Source organism: Dasypus novemcinctus, chromosome 5 (assembly GCF_030445035.2).
Source record: "Dasypus novemcinctus isolate mDasNov1 chromosome 5, mDasNov1.1.hap2, whole genome shotgun sequence".
Classification (NCBI taxonomy): domain Eukaryota; kingdom Metazoa; phylum Chordata; class Mammalia; order Cingulata; family Dasypodidae; genus Dasypus; species Dasypus novemcinctus.
In genome coordinates, this window is record NC_080677.1 from 62486832 (window position 1) to 62511184 (window position 24353).

General features: G+C 39.2%; 1 protein-coding gene across 1 annotated transcript in view; it reads right to left on the reverse strand.

The window, feature by feature from the left end:
• Window positions 1-22929, reverse strand: part of GTPBP10 (GTP binding protein 10) — a 44070-nt gene extending 21141 nt beyond the window's left edge. Inside the window, exons 1-5 of the mRNA XM_004457635.5 lie at window positions 22700-22929; window positions 19660-19853; window positions 17408-17499; window positions 16973-17117; window positions 3861-3934 (exon numbers count right to left, since the gene is read on the reverse strand). Of these exons, the coding sequence (XP_004457692.3) occupies window positions 3861-3934; window positions 16973-17117; window positions 17408-17499; window positions 19660-19853; window positions 22700-22894 (700 nt within the window). The 5' untranslated portion in view covers window positions 22895-22929. The remainder of the gene's footprint in view (window positions 1-3860; window positions 3935-16972; window positions 17118-17407; window positions 17500-19659; window positions 19854-22699) is intronic.
• Between the last annotated feature and the right edge of the window lie 1424 nt (window positions 22930-24353).

Sequence of the window (24353 nt, forward strand, 5' to 3'; positions counted from 1 at the left end):
ACTTTTGAAAGAGAGCCTTGTAGGTATTAAATTCTTGGCTAGCAGTTGTTTTCCTTCAACACTTTAAGTGTTTCAACCCACTGCCTTCTTGCCTCCTTGGCTTCTGGTGATAAACTGGCACTTAGTCTAATTGGGACTTCCTTGTATGCATATAACATGTTCCCTTTTTCCTGCAGCTTTCAGAACTCTCTCCTTATCCTGTACATTTCATAGTGTGATCAATATATGACATGGCATAGTTTTCCTCATGTTTATTCTGTTTGGTGTTCTCTGAGCTTCTTGGATGTGCATATTCACATCTTTTGCTAAGTTTGGGAAGCTCTCTGGCATTATTTCTTTGACTATTCTTTCTGGTCCTCTCTTTCTCCATCTGGGACTCCCATAGTGGTGCACCTGAAGGGGTCCCGTAGCTATCTTAGGTGCTTTTTACTTTTAGCATTTCTTTTTCATTTTTACTCCTTGGCTTGAGTCATTTCAAATGCCTTGTCTTCAAGTTCATTGATTGTTTCCTATACGCTCTGGGAATCCTCCTGGGGATTTTTCATTTCAGTTACCATGGTCTTCAACTCCACTAGTTTTGTTTGGTTCCTTTTTAAAATTGTTGTCTCTTTACTTAAACTCTCATATTGTTCATGCATCATTTTCCTGATGTCCTGTACTTCTTTCTCTGCACTTTCCTTATTTCAAGTATTTTTAAGATCATTGTTTTAAAGGTTTTATTTCCTGTGTCCACACACACTTTCTTGTCTTCTTTGTTGGTGTTTTCTATACTTTTATTCTTTTCCTTTGGATGGGCCAACATTTCCAGTTTGTCTTGTACTTTCTGTGCAACACAGAAGTATTTTAATATTTTAAAATGTTAACTCTGGAATTTACAAACTGAGATGTCTGTCTGTTTTTGTAACCAGCTAGAGATTAAGACATAGATTTTCTTGACCTTCATCCATCCATCAGGAAGGTCTACTCAAGACACATGCATACTGCAAGGTTATCCTGTGGTACTGGGCTTCTGTCTTGTCCTGGCCTTTTGCTTGTTAGTTGTTTTGGAATTCCCCTGTTTACAGAGCTCCTGTTTCTCAGGAGACAAACCACCATCTCCTGGATATCTGAAGCTGGGAAGTCTTTGTCCCAGATTTCTGCCACTATAGTTTTTTACACACCTTTGTTGTCTCCTGCTACTTTTGCCTGGAGATCAAATTCTGGGAGGAGGATCACCCCAGGATCGATCTTCCCAATTTGGTCCTTCCCAGCCAAAAGAGGGCCAAGGACCCATGAAGGGGGTGAAGATTGGTACCAAACTGCCCTGGGGAGGGGATCAGGAAGGGCACCAAGAGCTTCTCCAATGCTCCCCAAAGCCGACCTTTCCTTGCCTGCCCAACAAATGCAGCCTTTCTCCCAACTGCCTCTCACAGACTTGAAGAAATGCTGCATCTTTAACCTTAGAGCAGGGACTCAGCGATCCAAATTCACTAGTCAAAAGACATGATCAGGGATTGGTCATGCACACCCTGGTTCTTGGGAAAGAGGATTTTTATGTCCCTTTCTAATAATAGTTGGAAGAGCGGGATATGGGTGCTGGTAGCTGCTGCACGGAGAGAGCAATTTACAGTTCTTTACCTTAATTTTTCAGTCTCTTCCTCCACTTTTCCCTGGATGCTGTACAGTGTTCTTTTGGCCTCTGAAATCTCAAACAGTTCCTGCTCATTTAACAGTTGTTTGGTGGAAGGACTAAGTCCTGGAGCTCCCTACCCTGCCATCTCCTCCAAAAGCCCCAAATGTCGATTTTAATAATGTGCACAATATAGGTCTAATCTAGTTAGTGGGTCTTGTAGCAGTTTGATATTGTTTATGAATTCCAAAAATAGATATTGGATTATGTTTGTGAACTGGTTCTGTTCCTCTGGGAATATTAGATTGGACTGGATTCAGAGGTTTCACTTTTACTTGATTAAATAATGATTAAAGTTTTGATTGGGCCACATCAGGAGGATGTTGAGTACCCATCCCCTTGGTGGGCGGGGACTCACAGAGAAAATGACATGGCAGAAGAGAAAGTTGAAGTTTTGCTGCAGAGCCTGGGGAAGTCAAGACATGGAGAAGGAGGACACAAGGTAGTTTTGGATGCAGGAAGTAAACACACAGGAGAGGAACAGAGGAAGAGAAAAGGCTCCATTAGACACAGCTTAGCCTGGAGAGAATCGAGCCCCAGGGGAGAGAGACAAAACCTAAAGAGACTGCTAGTCAACAGCTGACCTTGTGAAGAGAACAGAGCGGCTAAGCCTGGAGAGAAATGAGTCCAGGAGAGAGATGAAACTTATCCCAGCCTACAGCTGATACTGGAAGAAGTTGGGACCACAGAGGCTTAAGAGGAAGAGGAAGGCTGAACACTGGCAACCATCTTGCTCCAACATGTGGCAAAAGACTTTGATGAAGGAAGTAACTTATGCTTTATGGCCTGTAAGCTGTAAGCTTCTACCCCAAATAAATACCCTTTATAAAATCCAAAAGATTTCTGGAATTTTACATCAGCACCCTTTTGGCTGATGAATACAGGCCTCAAGGTTCTTTTCTTGTACTTTAAGGAGCATGGTTAGGGTTACTTAGGAACAAATTGAGTCAAAAGATACCTCTTTTTAAAAAGTTATGATGGGGGAAGCCAGAATTTAAGTGAACATCACTGAGTCTGTGGGTGGAATTTTTCCAGTACTTTTTCATTTCAACATCTCCAACCCTCATCAAAGTGTTTCCTATATGACAACAATAAATACTGCCATGTAATTTATAACAATCAATTGAAAATTTACTCTACTTCACCGGACTCTGATTTTAGAATGGCTGTTTTGTTTTCCAGATTCATGTCATTCTACATCTTTTTGTTTATTGACAGTAAATATCCTATCATATACATTCACTACTTTTAGTCTAAACTTGCAGTATAGTTCATCTAACTACTGTAACAGCCTACTAATTGGTCTTCCCAGATTCATTATGCCCCATCCTACCCATTTTCTATATTATAGGGTAGAGATCTTTTTGAAAATGAAATCTAATCACATACCCCTTGTTTATAAGGTCTCCAAATATTCTTAGGCTACAAAGATCCAATATGGCCTATAAGACTGTATGGTAAGTATCTACAGCCCCACCTTGAGTTACCTTTTTCCTTACTCTGTGTTTTCTAGACTCACAAGTCTATATCATCTCCCATCTGAATCTTTATGTACATGTTATTTCCTCTGGCTAAAAGATCCTTCACCTCCACTCCTTTTCGCTAATTAACTTATATTCATCCTTCCAGTCTCAGCCCAACCATCATACTTCTGCAAGGAAATATACAGCAGTTACCTACATGCTTTTATAGAATCATTATACATTCCTTTATAGTCATTAGTGATGTGCACATCATTAGTGATGCATATCCCCCCACTGGTCTGTAAGCTCAATACAAGCAACAAAAACAAGAAAGCATCCACTTCTGCTTATCATCTTTGTAACTCCAGAACCTAATACGTTTCCTAGATATAAATATTTACTAAATGAAGGAAAGAATTAATCTCTGGATTCTCAGTATTTATCCTAATGCTTGATACAAGGTTGGTACTCATTAAATATAACTAAGCCAAATAAATGGTTATGCACCAGAGAAATAAATTAAATACAACAAGTAAATGTCTAACAAGTACAAGAAACTTTGATAAGGGTTACTAAGGTTTCAAAGACTAATGGGAAATGTATATGTTATCCTATCTGCAAAGTTTTCAAACTAAGACAAAGACTTGTCATTTTATTCATGGTCAGAGAAAGAGAAGTCTTTAAAGTTTATCTCTAAACATTAACAAAAACAATTTAATTACACTTACAGGCATAATCTGCAATCAAAGGTTTTGCATGAGAAACCTGACTCAGCAAAGAGGATTTTCCAGCATTTGGGAATCTGAAATAAGAAAATAAAAGTATAAATTACACCAAATATCAGTATCACTAATAATTGCTTACCTTTGAATGTTTAACAATTCAATACATAGACCTCTTTAATATTTCTGGCATTGAAAGTAAAATATATATTAAAAATTAATATCAAAATGCTTGAAAAACAAAATAGAGTAATGAAGGTCAAGATATTAATGCTGGAAACTAAAGGAAAATATTTTAACAATGTGAAAGACAACCGTGATTCTAATTGTGTAAAAACAAACAAACTTGGAAATAGAAAATCAGAGCAAACCAATCAACAAAAAATATCTGCAATTTAACTATCTCTAGCCAAACACTAATATAAGATTATTTACATTTTGAGAGTGGCTTTTAATTTTCAACATTTTGGGGAGACATTTACAAATATATACAAAAGCAGAGAGGAATAATGAACACTAGTTAGCCATCACATAAATTTTTTCAAAAAGTTTGTCTGAATCAGTATCCAGTTAAGGTCCACATTTTACAAATGGTTGATATGTCTTTTTTTTTTTTAAGATTTATTTTTTATTTATTTCTCTCCCCTTCCCCCCACCCACCCTGTTGTCTGCTCTCTGTGCCTATTTGTTATGTGTTCTTCTGTGACCGCTTCTATCCTTATCAGGGGCACTGGGAATCTGTGTTTCTTTTTGTTGCGTCATCTTGTTGTGTCACCTCTCTGTGTGTGAAGCACCATTCTTGGGCAGGCTGCACTTTCTTTCACGCTGGGCAGCTCTCCTTATGGGGTGCACTCCTTGCGCGTGGGGCTCCCCTACACGGGGGACACCCCTGCGTGGCAAGGCACTCCTTGCTAGCATCAGCGCTACGCATGGGCCAGCTCCACACGGATCAAGGAGGCCCGGGTTTGAGCCATGGACCTCCCATGTGGTAGGCGGACGCCCTATCCATTGGGCCAAGTCTGCTTCACTGACATGTCTCTTAAGTCTCTCTTGATATAGACTCCCCTTCTATCTTTTATCTCCTTTGCAATTTTTTTTAAAAGAAACTGGGTCATTTGTTCTGTGGAGTTTCTTTCTCACAATCTGGGTATCTGCTGTTGGCACCTCCATGGATGTACCCCTTTGCCTCTGCATTTTCTATCAATTGGTAATTAGATATAAAGCCTTGATCAGATTAGTGTATTTTTTTTTAAAGACTATTACGTAATTGCCTGGCCTGCTTTTTAAACTGAATAACATAAGGTGAACACCTTTCAAGGGTGAACTGTAATTTACTTATTTCCTATTGTTAGACATTTGCGTTGTCTCCAATTTTTCACTATTTGAACACTGCAAAAAATCTGTATAAAGCCAAAGAGACATACGCTGTTTTAGTTTGCCAAAGGGCTGCCAATGCAAAGTACCAGAAATCTGTTGGCTTTTATAAAGGGGTTTTATTTGGGGTAAAAGCTTACAGTTCCAAGGCCAAGAAAAGTCCAAACTGAGGCATCATCAGAGATGCTTTCTCATCAAAGACAGCTACAAATTATCCTGGTGTGTTGTCATGTGGTGAAGCAATACAGGTGGCAATCTCTGCCCAGGTTTCAGCCTTCCCCTCAGGGTTCACGCTTTCCTATTGAGCAGCTCCATGAGCCCAGCCTCTTGGGGCTTTCTGAATAAGTGATCCTGTAGTCCTCTCTCTCTCCTGGCATAGGGCTTGTTTCTTTCCAGGCCTCCTATATCAGTCTCGACTGTGCTACTCTCTTCCCAAGTTCAGTTGTAAGCTATCAGGCAAATGGCTCATCTCTCCCAGGGGCCTCAGTTGTTTGGGCCTCTCTTTTCTGTTACATGGCAGGATCAAGAATGGCAGAGCTCTTTCTTCCTGTGTCTGAGTGAGTCATTCCCTTTTTCTGTTAATATCTGACCCAGCAAGGGGGCATGGACTCAAGCTGAGTCATGCTTCAATGACTTAGTTCAATCAAAAGCCCTAAAGCAATGTTGCTTTTCCACCTTGGCCAAGGAGGAGGGTTGTAGCTGCCTCAGCTCCAGCTGCAATTCCTACTCCAACGTGCATATCAGTTGCAAGGTCTCATAATTATAAGAATGGATATAGAAGAATGGACACCACCATTTCACTTAATTGAGCCTGAGTCTTATAGTAAGAATGGACACCACCATTTCACTTAATGGAACTTCCAAGTCTCATAATGAGAAGAATTCATAACACCACTTTGCTTAACTGTGCTTATGGATCTCATAATCAGAAGAAAGAATACTTCCATTTTGTTTCACTGAGCTTATGGACCCAGCAAGAGGGTGGAGAGTCAACCTGACTTACGTGTGACTGATGTAGTCTAAGAAAGGATTGGTTTGCAAATATAATCTCTATCTTTGTGGGATTCATAAAATATTTTCAAACTGCAACAGAAGCACTCCATACTGTAATCTATGTAATCATTTTGAGAAGGACTGGTATTATTTCCTTAAATACTGTCAAATATGCCCTTAAAGCAAAAAAAAATAATCTTTTTGGGATTCATAAAATAATCTCAAACTGCCACATACACTAACATTAATAATCATCTCTGAGTGGTGGGACAACTGTTTTCCTTTCTCTAAGTATTATTTGTATAAACTTTTTTTCTTATAATTTTAAGCCCTGTGATCTCTATCGTTGACCTTTTGCACATATCTTTAATCTTTTCTTGGGATGAATTTCTAGATGAAGAAATATTGTACTAAAATATGTGTTCATTTAAAAGGCTTTTGATTTTATTGGTATATTTCCCTCAAGAAGGGCCCATCATGTATGAAAGTACAAGGAATAAGGATCATTTAATAGATGAGTATATAAATTGCATTCAGATATTTTCACTGAAATGATCCATCAAAGATTTACAGGTACCAACTTTATGCCAGGTAATGTACTGGGCACCAGGAATACAGTGATCAATGAAACATACATGATTGTTGTCTTCACAGAGTTTTATTCAAATTTTAAAAAGGTCTTTGAAAAACTCTGCTACACTTTCACTTGGAATAATGCAAATACTGACTTGGAATTCTACTAAATATGCATAAACTTCATAGTGGAGCTCTTTTAACAGTTTTCCTCATTAAAAAATCTTTCTGTAATGAATTTAAAATAAAGACATTTCTTAATGATTCTTAATGATTCAATTTCCCTGAAATATACACTATTTTTTCAGATTTTGTTATACCCATGCTTTGTTATTGAAATTTTTTTCTCTATTAGAGAAGTTGTGGGTTTACACAACAACCATGCATAAAATAAAGTATTCCCAGAGACCACCCCACCAACAGCACCTTGCTTTGGTGTGGAACACTTATTAAATTAATGATAGTACAGCTTTATAACTGTACTATTAATTAGAGTCAGGTTTAACCTAGGATTCACAGTTTGTATACTGTAATTCCACGGATTTTTAAAAATGTCTTTATTCTGTTACCATATATACAATCTAACATTTGCCCTTTAATTATATTCAGATATATATTTCAGTGCTGTTAACTGAGTTCACAATGTTGTGCTACCATTAACCACCATCTATTACAAAAACATTTCCGTCATTTCAAAGAGGAAACATTTTAAGTCTTAATTTCCCATTCCCTATATCCACCTCATCCCCTATTAACCTATATCTAGATTCTGACTTTATGAGCTTGCTTATTCAAGTTATTTCAAATCAGTAAGCTCATACAATATTTGTCCTTTTGTTTGTAGATAATTTCATTCAATATGTCTTTAAGGTTCATTCATGTTGTCACATGTATCAGGACATCATTCCTTCTTCCTATACCCAGGCTTTATAAGCTTTTTGAAAAGCAAAGTGCAATCATTTTTTTGTCCGTAACTATCACTAGCTGGATTTCTTTAATTTCACTATCTTCTTATTTTCACAATAGCGATTAGGTACAGATAAATGCAAGCAATTATTTCCATAGTCTAAAATGCCAGCAGAAAGAGGATACTAATGGTTTACTCTGTTGAAAATCAGACATTGAGATTTTTACTGAAAAGTACCTAATGAAAATTTTAGAGGCTGAAATTCAACCTATGCCAAGATCACACTAGACAGCATCGTTACCCATATATTAGTTACATGTTATCTTTCTTCTAAGGTTCAATCCTTTCCTGAAACTAGCTAAAAGGATATCTGTTTATACTAGTATTTACCATAGTAATTTTTCAAGAAAAGATGCCTAATTTAAAAGCACTAGAACATAAGGGTTAGACATTATGCTTAAGAATTTCCATGTTTTAATCACTGGCTCTAATTTCAAAACCACTTCTGAAACCCCAATTTTTCACTATATGTAGTCTCTGACGTATTGTCAAAATAATGATGACGGGGAAATTGCTACAATTCATTGAGCATATGTAAATTTCAAGCATGTATTGTATTATAAATGTATTATCTTTTCCTCCCAACAGCATTTTAAGGTAAAAACTATCCCCACCTGTATAAAAGATGAGAAAACACTAGCTTAAAAAGGTTGCATAACTTACCCAAGGCCATTTAGCCAGCTACCACAGGATTTGAAATTCCAACCCACAGACTCTAATTTCAGAGTCCCCCTACCTTTACTACTCAGCTCTTCTACGTTCTTCTTAGACTGTGATCTAAAATCTGCAGGTGTCACTATGTAACTCAAAACACATTTTTCTACCAAAATGAGATTGTGAATGGAGTCCAGCCTTGTACACAAAATGTTACTGTTTTAGTTTGCTAACGCCTGCCAATGCAAAAATACCAGAAATGGGTGGCTTCTATAATGGGAATTTATTAGGGCAAAATCTTAAGGTTCCGAGGCTGTGAAAATGTCCAAATCAAGGTATCATCAGAGATGCTATCTCACCAATGGTTGGTCACTGGTGATCCTGGACTCCTGCCACATGGCAAGGCAAATGTTGCCTTCTGTCTTTCCCAGGCTCACTTTCTCCCCAAGTTCAGCTATGGACAATCAGGCATATGGGTCATCTCTCCCCTAGCCTGCCTCTCTTTAGCTTCCAGCTTTTCCACTGATTCCAGCCGCTGGCCTCTCTCCTAGCTCTACGGGTTTTCCTGTTTTTCCATGGCTGTACGTAATCCTGGAATCCTTTCTCACACAGCAGGGCAAAAGCTTACAGTTCTCTTTCTCTGTGTGTTTCTACTTTCAGTTTTCTGTTTATATAAGACCCCAGCATGCAGGCCAGACCCACGCTGGGTTATGCCTCACTGAAGTTGTCCAATCAAAGACCTTAAAGCAATCTAATCAAAAGCAATTTAATCAAAAGGTCCCTTAACTCAGTCTAACAAAATTCCCACATAAATTAGGTTTACATACACAGAAATGGGTTAGTTCAAGAACGCAATTTTCTGGGGTCCACAAAAGACTCAAACTAGGACACCTATCAAACTCATAATATTACTGAAGAATTCATAGCCTAACAAAACTTATGCCTCATGACCCTTATAAAGACATTTTGTTGATATATTAAATGAGAATGGCCAGTTCAAGTACAAAGATCCACATCTTGCCCTGTTACAACTTCAGCAGGAATGTTGGCTCTGCAAACTCTAAGCCATTGGTGCTGTGACCCAGGGTCTGCACAGGCAGGGAAAGAGGTAAGGAATCCAAACTAAGATTTTTGGGTAAAGAAACAAGTAGTAACTTTTCGGAAGACAGAGGATTTGAGAGACACAGGACTCACTTCTCTGAGAAAAACAGCTAGAGGAAAGGCAGAAATGCCTAGAAATAGAGTTTTAGGGTTTGGGGAACCCAGGGATAGGCGGACACCCAGAAGAGAGAGGGACAAAGGAAAAGAATCTCGACAGGACAAATGTGAGTAAAAAGCACAGCTGCAGCTGATGGCACCTATCCTCCACCCTTGGAGCAGACAGCTCTGAATTCTCTGGCCAGTGGCTGGGGGCTATGGACAGAAGGGGCTGCAGGGGTCCACCTCCTCAGAAAAGGGGAGGGACACAGATTAAGGCTGATGTAGCTTTTAGCTAATAAATTTGGTCTGCTATGTCCTGCGAGCTCTTCCAGGCCAGGTGGAGCTGTACCACTGTTTCACCTGGGAGCTGGCAGGGGACTAATGAGATTCAACTCTCACAAAAACCATCCTTACTGACTGGGACTGGGGTTGATGAGGACCCAAAGAGGAGTGGAATTATTTCCTACCAGGGAAAAGGGAGGGGGCTGCCAGCAAAGGTTGGAGAACAGCTTCTGAGAAAAATTTGATTTGTAAGGCTCTGAATAACCTAAGGCAGGATCCTCTGTCACAGTGTTGCTGTTGCAGTGAACACATTCCAACCAGGTCTGAAGTGAGAGGTCTGCCGAAGAACACCATCTGCTGGTGGACCAAGAAAGTGCACATGAGGAAATTAAATGAGGCTTTCTCTAGCCTTTATAGCCTCCCTACCCCGAGCCCTTGGAAACAGGTCTGAAACCCATTATTGGGTCTATGGCTATACAACTAAACATAGATAATCCTAAAGAATTACAACAGATTGAACCAAGAATCAAAGAACGGCAAAACCACACAGCCTCCTGACACTAAATCCCTAAGCAAAAGAAAGAAATTGAGCATCAGAGTAAACTCACCATTATAATTAGATGCCTAGACATTGGCAAAAATGGCAAGTCATACTAAGAGAATGGAAGAAATGGCCCAAGCAAAGGAATATATCAAAGGCCCAGATGTGACACAGGATGTAAGACAACTAATCAATGAGGTTCATACCAACTCCTAATCAAATTGGTGAGCTGAAAGACAATATGGCTAAAGAGATAAAGGACATCAAGAAGTCACTGACAAGCACAAAAAACAATGTGAAAACCTGAAGAGAAAAAGAAAAGCTTATAGGGGTGAGAGACACAACAGATGCAGTCAAAAACATATTAGAGGGAAGTGGATGTGGTTCAAAAGCAATTGGGCTCCTGTCTACCATATAAGAGGTCCAGGGTTTGATGCCCAGGTTCTCCTGGTGAAGGCAAGCTGACCCACATGGAGTGCTGGCCTGCATGGAGTACTGCCCGGCACAGGAGTGCTGCCCTGTGCAGGAGTGCTGGCCCATCTGGAGAGCTGGTGCAGCAAGTTGATGCAACAAAGAGAGACACAGAGAGATAATAAGAGACACAGCACACCAGGGAGCTGTGGCGGCACAAGAGAATGATCACCTCTCCCCAACTCTGGAAGGTCCCAGGATCAGTTCCTGGAGCCGGCTAATGAGAATACAGGCAGACACAGAAGAACACACAGCAAATGGACACAGAAAGCAGACAATGGATGGAGGGGAGAGAAATAAATTTTTTAAAATCTTAAAAAAACACATTAGAGGCATACAGCAGCAGAGTCAAAATTATAGAAGAATAAGTGATATGGAAGACAGAAAAGCTAAAATTGAAGAGAAAAAGAATGGAAAAAAATTAAGCAGGGGTGCAGGGAATTGAATGATAACACAAAGTGCAACAACACACGTATAATGGGTGTTACAGAAGGGGGAGAGAAGGGAAAAGGGGCAGAAAGAGTATTCGGGAAAATCATGGCTGAAAATTTCCCAACTCTCATGAAATAAATGAATTTACATGTCTAAGAAGCACAGTGTACTGCAATCAGAATAAACCCGAACAGACCTACTCCAATATACCTACTACTCGGAATGTCAAATACCAAACGTACAAAGAAAATTCTGAGAGCAATAAGGAAGAAGCAAAACATTACTGATTTGTCATCAGAAACCACGGAGGCAAGATGACAATGGTATGATATAATTAGGACACTGAAAGAGAAAAATTGCCAGTCAAGAATTCTTTATCCAGCAAAATTGCCCTTCAAATATGAAGGTGTTTAAAATATTTGCACATAAACAGAAACTAAGAAAATTTGTTTTAAAAGAACATCAGGAAGCATTAAAGAGAGATTTACAGTCCAAAAGAAAAAGACAGGAGAGAGAGGCTGGAGGAGAGTATAGAAGTCAAGTATAGAGTAAAGGAGAACCAAAAGAGTAACAAGACAGACAAAAACAAGATATGACATATGAAAACCAAAGAATAAAATGTAGACAGGAAGACTATCAGAAAGGATATCCAGAAGAATAAAAGACAGATGAAAATAAGATATGACAAACGAAAGCAAAATAATAAAATAGTGGAAGTAAATAGTGAATTTACAGTAATATCACTGAATATGAATGGATTAAACTCCCCAACCAAAAGATATAGGCTAATAGAATGGATAAAAAACAAACAAAAAACATGAGCCATCTATATGCTATCTACAAGATTCTCATCTTAGATCCAGGGATACAAAGTGGCTGAAGGTGAAAGACTAGGAAAAGATAGTCCATGCAAACAGTAACCAAAAAAGAGCAGGGGTAGCTTTCCTATTTTGGACAAAACAGACTTTAAATGCAAAAAAGTTATAAAAGATATATAAGGACATTACATATTAATAAAAGGGACAATCTACCATGAAGAACTAACAGTTATAAATATCTATGCACCTAACCACGGTACCCCAAACTACATGCGGCAAACTGGCAAAACTGAAGGGAGAAACAGACATCTCTAATATAATAGTTGTATACCACTCACATCATTAGATAGAAGATCAACAAGTAAACAGAGAAACTGAACAATAAACAAGCTAGATCTAACAAAGATATATAGAATGTCGCATCCAAGATCAGTGGATTATACATTCTACTCAAGTGCTCATGGATCTTACTTCAGGATAGATCACACTGGGTCCCAAAACAAACCTCAATAAATTAAAAACAAGGACATTATACAAAACACCTTCTCAGATCATAGTAGATTGAAACTGGAAATCAGCTGGAAATCAGTAATAAGACAGGAAAGAGGAAATTTTGCAAATGTGTCAAGGCTAAACAACACACTCCTAAATAATCAGTGAGACCCATAACTCATGTTTCCCTCTCAATTTCTCCTTATTGTAATGAAAATGTTTCTCCTTTGTCATTTGTGTATTGAAAGCAGATACATTTTTTTTTAAAAGATTTATTTATTTATTTAATTCCTTCCCCCCCCCCCCCCCCCGTTTGTCTGTTCTTGGTGTCTGTTTGCTGCGTCTTGTTTCTTTGTCCGCTTCTGTTGTCATCAGCGGCACGGGAAGTGTGGGCGGCGCCATTCCTGGGCAGGCTGCTCTTTCTTTTTGCGCTGGGCGGCTCTCCTCACGGGCGCACTCCTTGCGTGTGGGGCTCCCCCACGCGGGGGACACCCTTGCGTGGCAAGGCACTCCTTGCGCGCATCAGCACTGCGCATGGCCAGCTCCACACGGGTCAAGGAGGCCGGGGTTTGAACCGCCGACATCCCATATGGTAGACGGACGCCCTAACCACTGGGCCAAAGTCCGTTTCCCCAGATACATTTTTTTTTAAAGTTTCAGCAGTCTACAGCAGACGGGCCTTTGCCCCAATACAAACTGTATTTCTTTCAATTGACTGCAATGTGATTCTATACTTAGCATTGCTACTTATCTAAGGTTTTTTGAATATTGTAATATCTTTTTCGAATACAGAGGGTGGAGTATAGCAGCTTGTTATGGTTCACGAATCCCAAAAATAGATATTGGATTATGTTTGTAAACTGGTCTGTACCTGGGCTTGATAAAATTATGATTAGGGCCACATCAGTAGGGTATTGACTGTCCACCCCTTGGTGTATGGGGACTCACAGATAAAAGACATGGCAAAGAACACAGCTGGAGTTTTGATGCTGGAGTCTTGAGCTGGAGCACCAGGAAGTAAGCACACAGAGGAGCTTGGATGTATGGAAAGAGAAGCAAGCCATGGGACAAGAGGAACCCTGAGCCCAGACAGAAGCAAGCCCTGGGAAAAGAGGAACCCAGGAAGCCTGAACCCTGGCAGACGTCAACAGCCATCTTGCTCCAACACGTGGCAAAAGACTTTGGTGAGGGAAGTAACTTATGCTTTATGGCCTGCTAACTCTAAGTTCTACTCCAAATTAATACCCTTGGCGGCAGACTTGGCCCAGTGGTTAGGGCGTCTGTCTACCACATGGGAGGTCCGCAGTTCAAACTCCGGGCCTCCTTGACCCATGTGCAGCTGGCCCATGTGCAGTGCTGATGTGCACAAGGAGTGCTGTGCCACGCTGAGGTGTCCCCTGCGTAGGGGAGCCCCATGCGCAAGGAGCGCGCCCCGTAAGGAGAGTCGCCCAGCGTGAAAAACAGTGCAGCCTGCCCAGGAATGGTGCCGCACACATGGAGAGCTGACACAACAAAAAGATGCAACAAAAAGAAACACAGATTCCCATGCCACTGACAACAACAGAAGCGGACAAAGACGACGCAGCAAATAGACACAGAGAACAGACAACCAGGGTGGGGGGGGAAGGAGAGAGAAATCTTTAAATAAATAAAAATTTAAAAAACCAACCAATTTCTGTATTTTGCATTAGCACCCCTTTGGCTGACTAATACACTAGCAATTAGGGAACTGCAAATCAAAGCTTCAATGAGGTATCATGTCACACCTATTAGAATGGTCATATTAAAAAGATGGAAAACTACAACTGTTGGAGAGGATGTGGAGAGATAGGTACAATTATTCACGGTTGGTGGGAATACAGAACAGTACAGCTATTGTGGAAGACTGTTTGGCAGTTTCTAAGGAAGTTGAGTAAAGACTTGCCATGTGACCCAGCAATACCACTACTAGGTATATATCCAGAAGAACTTAGAGCAGTGACACAAACAGACATCTGCACACCGATGTTCATAGTGGTATTATTCATGACTGCCAAAAGATGGAAACAACCCAGGTCTCCATTAACCAGCAAATGGATAAACAAATTGTGGTACATGCATATAATAGAACATTATGCAGCTATAAGAAGAAATGAAGTTGTGAAACATATGGCAACACAGATGAATCTGGAGAACATTGTGTTGAATGAAGCAAGCTAGACACAAATGGACTAACACTATTATTCTGCTATTATGAACTAATTATATTGTATAAAATCATCGAGTTAATAACTAGAATAACAGGAGGAAATAGAATGAGGTAGAGAATGGAAAGTTGAATGTTCATCAGTGCAAAACTGGTAAAAAGGATGTTTGTAAATCTTTGGAAATGAATAGAAATGGTGAAAGCATATTTCTAGCAGTGCTAATATATGGGTATGACAATGTTTGAGTGAAAGTCTAAGGTCATATTATTACTAGAATGAAAGCTAAAAAATGTAACATGAGATTATATAGCATGTGAAATACGATTATGGGTAATAATGCATATATAAGACTGCTTTTCTTTGAAACTGAACAAATGTACATTAATGTTACAAGATGTTAATATCAGGCAAAAATACAACCAAAGTAACTTATGGACAGTAGTATATAGTAATATGTTAATAATCTTCCATTAAGGGTTTAAAAAAAAAAAGGAAATAAACTAAGTGAAAGAAATTAGAGGGAACGGACTTTGGCCCAGTGGTTAGGGCGTCCGTCTACCATATGGGAGGTCCGCGGTTCAAACCCCGGGCCTCCTTGACCCGTGTGGAGCTGGCCATGCGCAGTGCTGATGCGCGCAAGGAGTGCCGTGCCACGCAGGGTGTCCCCCGCGTGGGGGAGCCCCACACGCAAGGAGTGCGCCCGTGAGGAGAGCCGCCCAGCGTGAAAAGAAAGAGCAGCCTGCCCAGGAATGGCGCCGCCCACACTTCTCGTGCCGCTGACGACAACAGAAGCGGACAAAGAAACAAGACGCAGCAAATAGACACCAAGAACAGACAACCAGGGGAGGGGGGGAAATTAAATAAAGAAATAAATCTTAAAAAAAAAAAAAAAAAGTGGTAAATTAAAAAAAAAAAAAAGAAAAGAAAAGAAATTAGAGAAAAAGTACTACAATTTGTTTGACTTCATCTATACAAAATATAAATACATATAAATTAGAAAGACAGAAACATAACAGCAGCTAGGTATGACAGGGAAAAAGAGATTGAGAGATGATTATTAAGGGATAGAGCTTTTTGTTTATTATTATTGGAATAATGAAAATGCTTTAATAATGATTATAGTAATGAATGCATAGCTATGTGATTATACCAAATAATACTAAACTAATTGTACACTTTGGATGGACTGTATACTTTGAATGGGTTGTATGCTCTATTAATATGTATCAATAAAATTGATAAACAAAAACAAACAAAAAAGAAACCAGTAGTTGGTTAGAGAAGAATTAAAAGAACTTACAAAGAAGCTATGGAAAAGCAAATAATATATTGGGGATTTGGAGTAGACAGCTTTCCCTATCTTCTCCTTAGGCCTTCCATCTGGCTACTGCATAATGCTACAATGGAGCTATGGAGAGAGAAAGCAGAGAATTGCAAAGCTGAAGTTTTCCCTTCCTGTGTCTACTTTCTATTTTGCTATCTACCCCTTCCAGCCCAATGCTAGTACCATAAATCCTACAGCTAAACAGCATTGTTTGATGAAAGACTGGGGGATAGAAGATAACATTGTGAGGTCTGCAGAACTAAGGATAGATAGATCTAAAGCAGATGTATGAAGGATAGAGAAGCAGTCACAGCAAGATTCAACTTGGTGTGCAGAAGTGTTTAAGTTTGATGTTTTAGATTGTATGCTCTTTAGTCCCCTGATGAATGAAACCTCAAAATCTCTGTTAAGATATCCCAACCATGTTTTTTTCCTTCTTTTCACACCCTTCTAGGCATTTTTAAAAAATCCAACTTGCTTGAATTTCTAATTCCGTTCTTTAATATCTGGTAACACTTGTTTGCCTTCTTAAAATACTAATTTTTCTTTCTTTACTCACTCTTTTAACATTCCCACAGACCTACTCAATTGCTCTCATCTTCCTTTTACGAGTAAATAGTAATTATGAAACCATTTATGTTGGCAATATAAAAATACCATATTTAGCTGCATGTTTTCAAAGTATGCACAGAATGCATAAATTCCATAAAAAAGAAGTAATCCCGGCCCCAAATTACCATTTACATGTATTTCCTACTCATGAGTCCTACCCCCTCTCGCAAAGTATAATAAAAATATGAATGATACTTACCCCACTAGGCCTACATCAGCTATAAGTTTTAGATCAAGGTGAATTACTCGTTTCTGGCCTTTCAATGGTAAGAAATTTGTAAGTAATGTGCCACCAAGACCTCCTTCAGCTACTAAAATTCTTTCTTTCTCTTTATTTAGTTCTCCTGAGGGGGGAGGGGAAGGCGGGAGGAAGGGAAAATCAGTAAGGGTTAAAAAGAAAATACTCATGTTTTAAAGTCAAATCAAAACCCTTATATGGTTAAAACAATCTTAAATCAAGCAATTTAACCAACTTTTATATAAGGTTTTAAAAAGTTATTTTATACATCAGCAACTAAAATTGCTGTTAATTATTTTTCCCTGAAACTCAGGAAAGTTATTCCTCTCAACTCCCTAAACAATTTTAGAAAATGTGCATTTTTTTCAAACAACTTTAGAAGTCAAATGGACTCACCTATAATTTTATCATTTTCATCAGTTATAGTAATACCTACAGGTACAGGAATTTCATAGTCTTTTCCTTTGGAGCCTTTCAATGCACTAACCCTACAAGAAAAGAAAGCTAAATAAATACATGGAAAACTCAGTAAATTAAATGGTTCATGCTTTAAGCAAATACGATTTATTAATACAAAGAAGTCTAGCAGCAAACTCATCTGGCTAATGCAGGTATTAAACAGGCAAACATTCAATTTTTAGTTATATACATATATTTAAGAATTACACCTCCCATTAAGTAATAATTTAAGTTACCAAGCTAACCACCAACAGTAGTTCTAACCCTCATTAACTAAAATATTGTACATCTGAAGTTAACTGGTACAAAGTTCTGGAAAGGTAATAACAAAAGTGTATGAGGAAAAAGGAGCACCCTCTTTAACTTAGCAATTTCACTTCTGAAAATATATCCTCAAAAATAACTGGACAAGTAAAGTTAAAAAATACATACAAAAGGATGTTCACTGCATTGTGGCTATAGTAGTAAAAATTCAACGGTAACTTAGTTAAATGATAAAATTTATTATGTAATTTTCATACAATAATACTATGCAGCATTCTGAAGAATTTTCTGACCTGGAAAAAAAAAATAAGTAAAATAAAAAAGCAGGCTGCAAAATATTGTGCTCTTGTTTTGCCCCCAAAATTTTATGCACAATTACATTTGCATAAACAAACAGGAAAGTCAGAAAAGCCATGAAAGGTTAATAATGGTAATCTCTGGATGGAAGAATTATAGGTAATTGACTTTTTCCTTTTAACTTTTCCACGTTAGTTAATATTTTGAGAATAAACTTGAATTGACTTTATCAAACAAAAATATACAAATAAAAGATCAAAGATTATAGAATTATGGTAACAACTAAATTGCTATAGTTTTTATATAATTATATACTACTTATTTAGCTAATTCTATATACCATGAACTATTAAAAGCTTTATTTATACTAACTTACATAACACTCAAGACAATCCTGTAAAAAAGGTACATTATTATCCCTATTTATAGTTGTAAAAACAGATGCCTTACCCAGATTTTGACCACTTTCAAGGAATTTACATGTTGAAGGCATTGCTTTCTTCAGAGCTGTAGCTCTCAAACTTCAATTGTGACTCCCAGTAAGAAATTATAAAACAGGACCCAGTAGATATAAATTAACTTAAAGTTTTATGAAATAATATTTACTATGTGTGTGATACAGGTTAGTGTTTCCTAATCTACTTTATTAGACTTGGCTAAATTCACCTCAATTGATATCACAACCCTGGTGCAATGTTTTTGAAACTGGGGGTCATACCACAGCACTTTAAATAATATATGCTATAACATAAAATAGATAGAAGAGTAACATATATGTATGTATGGGTTATAATGTACAACGTATTTCTTACTATAAGTTCCAATGAAAAGAGTCTGAAAGCTGCAACAGTAATGAATTGCCAGGCACAGTCTGAAAATCATTGCTTCAGAGCATTTAAAAGGAAGCAAATGTGGCTCAACTGATAAGAGTATCTGTTTACCATATGGAGGGTCCAGGGTTCAATCCCCAGGGCCTCCTGACCTGTGCAGTAAGCTGGCCTGCACACAGTGCTGCCATGCACAAGGAGTGCTGTGCCATGCTGGGATGCCCCAGCGTAGGAGCGCCCCATGCACAAGGCGTGCACCCTGCAAGGAGAGTTGTCCTGTGTGAAAAAAAGGTGCAGCCCACCCAGGAGTGGCACCAGACACAAGAAGAGCTGACGCAGCAAGATGATGTAACAAAAAAAGAGACACAGTTTCCCAGTGCCAATGGATAAGGCAAGGGGACACAGAAGAAGACACAGTGAATGGACAGAGAGCAGACAACAGGGGGGAAAGGGAGAGAAATAAATAAATAAATCTTTAAAAGAAAAAAGAAAAAAAGGAAGCCTAGTCATTGAGTTTTTTTTCCCCAAGATAAATCTCTTCATCTTCTTCCAAAAATAAAAACACATGAACAAATCTTTTTAGCTGGAGTAGAATATTCATGTTCAATAGGGAGTAAATCTCCAAAATATTCCTTGGTACCACCAGCCTTTTACCTTTATTAGAATTGAGATAAACTGTAGGTTTTGCTCAGTTACAAACATGAAGTAACGCTTCAAATTATCAATTATTTTATTTTGTAACTTATTTACTTCTAGGAGGGATTGATTTTATAAAGTCAAAGTTCTTTAGTAAGTACTTACCGACTGTTTGCTCCTCCTCCAGCCACAAACCGTTTCTTAGGATATTTGTCTTTAAGTTGTTTTAAAGTCATTTTTTTATCGGCTATAACCCAGACGTCACCACCTCTTCCACCTTCTCCACCTAATCGAGGATAACCCATTCCACCGCTTCCTCCCTTAGTGAAGAGTCTGAGCTTATCAGTGAAGTTTCCATACTTAAAAAAAAAGAGAGAAATTTATATACCAAATGTCCTTAACAACTTAAAACTCCTATTGCCACTAAACCTTTTTTAAAAAATCAATGGAATCTACATGCTAATTATAGTCTGTTCTCAGCTCACCTCCTATCTGACCTCCCTCGCTCATATCCTTATCTCTAAAGAGCCTTTGTCTTTTTAAAAAACAATGATCAATAGTTGTTCCATCTATCCCCACAGCCTCTAACCCTACCTCTCTTTTCAATCTGGACTACCTTCCCTAGTTGATCTCATCCTGTACCATGGCTACAATTACCTATGTGAGATATTTCTGTGTCCAGTCTATTGGACATCTCCACCAGGATATAAGCTTCTTAGTAGTCAGAAGCAGCTGAGAGCACGATCAGTATCTAATTTGTATCTGAAACCCTCTAAAATGTAATTTGTTCACAGGTTATTAGCTGAATAGTGATTGAGTTATGATTAGGGCATTGATTGGGCCACGTCATTAGGGTGCTTAGTGGGTGGGGACTCAAGAGATAAAAGGCATGGCAAAGAACAGAGTTGGAGAGTTCTTAATGTTGGAGTTTTGATTTTGGAGTTTGATGCTGAAGTCGCAAGCTGGAGCCCAGGGAGAGAGACAGAGCCATTTACCTGATAGTCTACAGCTGACATTGTGAAGAGAGGCAAAGCCTAGAGAGCCTCATAGTCTACAGTTGACCTTGAGGAGAAAGCAGGCGCTGAGCCCAGAGGAACCCAGGAAGTCTGAACCCTTGCAGATTTTGGCAGCCATCTTGCTCCAGCACATGAAAAGAGACTTTGGTGGGGGAAGTAACCTATGCTTAATGGCCTGGTATCTGTAAGCTCCTACCCCAAATAAATACCCTTTATAAAAACCAATTCGGCTATTTTGCATCAGCACCCCTTTGGCTAATACAAATGGGTACCTGTCACCCCAAATACAACACATTATCATGACAAAATCAAACTTTTCTGCAGGCAAAATTTGTTCCTCCAATGTTCTCTCAAATAATGTAACCATAGTTTATTGAGACCACACAAATGGGGATCTTTCTGACTACATTTCCTTTTTTTCCAAAGCCCTGCTGGCTCTCGCCTTTCTGGTATCACTGCCCTAGTGCCATGACCATCACATTAACTCCTAACTGGTCTTTCAGTCTCTAGTCATTCCTTCCTCACTCCATTCTCTTGCCTATTTTTCTGACTACGGATCTGACTTCTAATCTCGTTTATCCCCTACTCAAAAACTATCCACAGGTTTTTGTTTTTTTACTGTTTATGAACTAAAGGCTACAATTCATAGTAACATATTCAAAGTCCTTAACCTAGACATCCAGTTCCATTTTCATTCATTCTTTTCTTTCTTATCTCCTCTTGCCCCTCTATCCTCTGTTCCTCTATGCCTCCATGCCACTCTATTAATGATTTTCTTCTACCTTGGGATGTCATGTGTGCTTTATCATAAATTCACCTCAAATGTCATAATTTTCTGTGATGTCCTCCTTAACTCCTCTAGTCAACATTGACCACTGGCTTCACTGAGACCACTCAGCAATGTGATATTATTACCACACCTTTCAAAACCTTATACTGCATTTAGGTGTTTATTTCTGTTTCCTTCACTAAATTGGGAACTTTCTGCATGTAAAGATCTTGTATATTAATCTCCCAGGCTATCAAATTTCCTTACAGAATAATTTCTTAAACATATACTCATCATGCCTTTAGTCATTTAGGATAGCTGTTATCAAAAACATCTGAGAGCTTTTTTCCAAAATACATATACCCAACTGACCATTCAGATATGCTCTGGACAAGGGGATGAGAATAGGTCAAGCAAGCAAATTTATTGAAAGCTCTCCTGAAGACTCTGCTACGCTCTAGATCTGAGATGGAGGTGGACAGTAATGAAGCAAAAGTAGTCTTTAATACTTTATCCACTAATAATGCAACTGTTTCTTTATAGTTGAAGGATTAGTTACCTCATATGCCTAAGTACTCCCTTTACAGGTCTCTCTTCTTTTTATTACCTATTTTCTGGAGAATATAGGTTTGAATAAAGTATAATGTCACTCAGAAATATTACTAATCATGCCCTTTTCTCTGATTAAAAGCTCTTGTTCTAAAAGTTTAGTTCAATGTTTGACACATTTTGTACTGCTCAAGTCATTAGATTCAGAGACTTAGAAATCTGCCTTAAAAGGAGTGTCTCACACTTGTTCTTAATGATAAAGCACTCACCAATATGATGCCAGCAGGCATGACTGGTCATGCTCTTCTAGAGTGTTTTATGTTTTAAGTTAAACAGTTGTAGCTTTTTACAGACACAATTCTAAAGATGGCACTGCATAAAAACTGACATATGCGTCCTAAAGGAAGGAAAATTTAAAAAAAAAATTTCTTGTATTGATAAAAAGTTGTCTTCAGGAAAATCTTAAAAACAGTAGACTCGAAGAAAAAATATATGATAAGAACAGGCTATGGATATAACTGGTCATATAGCATTATTTAAAATAAGGCCAAAAAAAAACACACTATTTAGGCCAAAAGAAAAAGTCATCTCTATACACCACCTACACCAAATCGTGTGTCTAAATCGCAGGCAAGTACCGCTGCTCCTCACCTCACTTGCACATTATTCCCCCAAAGCACCTCAACGACGTGCCCAAACACACTTCTCACCCGTGCCTAGAAAAGCTCAACGCCGGTAGGGGCGGAAAGGAGAGAGCTACAGGAGAACCAGGCAGGAAAGATGTCGCAAAAAAGGTAACAGTGGGAAGCGAGGAAGAACCAATTCTTAGGTAGGGATAGGTATTCCAGACAAAGGAGCACCAGGTACACACCTTTCTGAATAACACGCAACTGCAGCGAACCATGGGTATTTTAGACCAGGATTCCCTCCCAAGAAAACAGAAAGAACTGAGGGACGGCGCCGGTATTTGCACGTCACCGGCGGCTACCGGCGCTATATTTCTTCGCAAAGGATGGCGGGATCGGCGTAAGCCGTGTTTGGCGTGTTCGCTCGAGCACAAGCGCATGCGCTGGGCGGCGCGCCGCTAGGGAGACAGAGGAGAGCGGCGTTAAGTGTAAAAATGAGGAAGCATAGGGGCAGAAGGGATAAATTAGGAATTAACATTTTAAATTGAATGGCCTTGGAAACTAAGTAGACTTGGAGGAATTTTTATGCTGATTGAGGAAATCTTAAGAATTTTTACTGTTGGTAAGCAGAGTGGGAAAAATACCCACAATAAAACCGACCGCATAATAAATAGGGAAACTCAAACTAAGAGGAGACAGAAAAGGTGTTAGTTCGCTGTTAAGTCACTGAGTGGTCACCAGCAAAAGCAAAAGCTTCTAGGAAACAATGGATTTAACACCTGTGGCACAAAAGTCTTAGTGGGAAACGGACTTTGGCCCAGTGGTTAGGGCGTCCGTCTACCACATGGGAGGTCCGCGGTTCAAGCCCCGGGCCTCCTTGACCCGTGTGGAGCTGGCCATGCGCAGTGCTGATGCGTGCAAGGAGTGCCGCGCCACGCAGGGTGTCCCCCGCGTAGGGGAGCCCCACGCGCAAGGAGTGCACCCATAAGGAGAGCCGCCCAGCGCGAAGGAGGGAGCAGCCTGCCCAGGAATGGCGCCGCCCACACTTCCCCTGCCGCTGACGACAACAGAAGCGGACAAAAGAAACAAGAAACAAGACACAGCAAAAAGACACAGAAAACAGACAACCGGGGGAGGGGAGGGGAATTAAATAAATAAAAATAAATCTTTAAAAAAAAAAAAAAAGTCTTAGTGAATGCCCCAGGACCAGTTCTCTCTCTTTTTCTCCTTTCTGTTCTCTTCCATTTTGGCTTCAGTTTCTTGCAGCCCTAGTCATCTCAGAGGGTTGCTGCTACTATGGATCTTCCATCCGCTCCTAGTCAAGCCCAGCAGGGAAAAAGATGTTCTTGGCTGTCTGACATTTCATCTCATGCTCTTCCCTGGAGGAGTGAAGGCGAGCTATGTAAAAACCTCTTATCATTTACAACTACATATCTGTAACGCTGGTATTTTTCTCAATGTCATACAATTTTAAAAAAACTTATTGGGCAATAAAAAATGTATTATTGAAAATAATGACAGATCTGTAAGAAGAGTCTCTTGTATGCAGTGGGGAAAGAAACTTGGAGTTGGATAGACAAGGATCTTTATCCAACTCTCATTTGAATCGTGCCTCTGTAATAGAGATGACCTTTCCTCAGCATGGGCAGGAAGAGCAGAAAGTAACTGGATTTCAGGCCCCAATTACCCTCTCCCAGTGCCCTCAGGCAATGAGAAACTATACAGCCATAGTAGGCGACCCTGAACTACAGTGCCAGTGTATTCTCTCTAATCTCCGAGACAATTAATTTCTTGAATTCTTTTCATACCTCAATAAGACACATCTTCATCCCTCACTTGTAACAGTGATTATTGGAAATGCAGATGTGAAAGCTATCCCTCTTTGTCTTGATTTCTTTG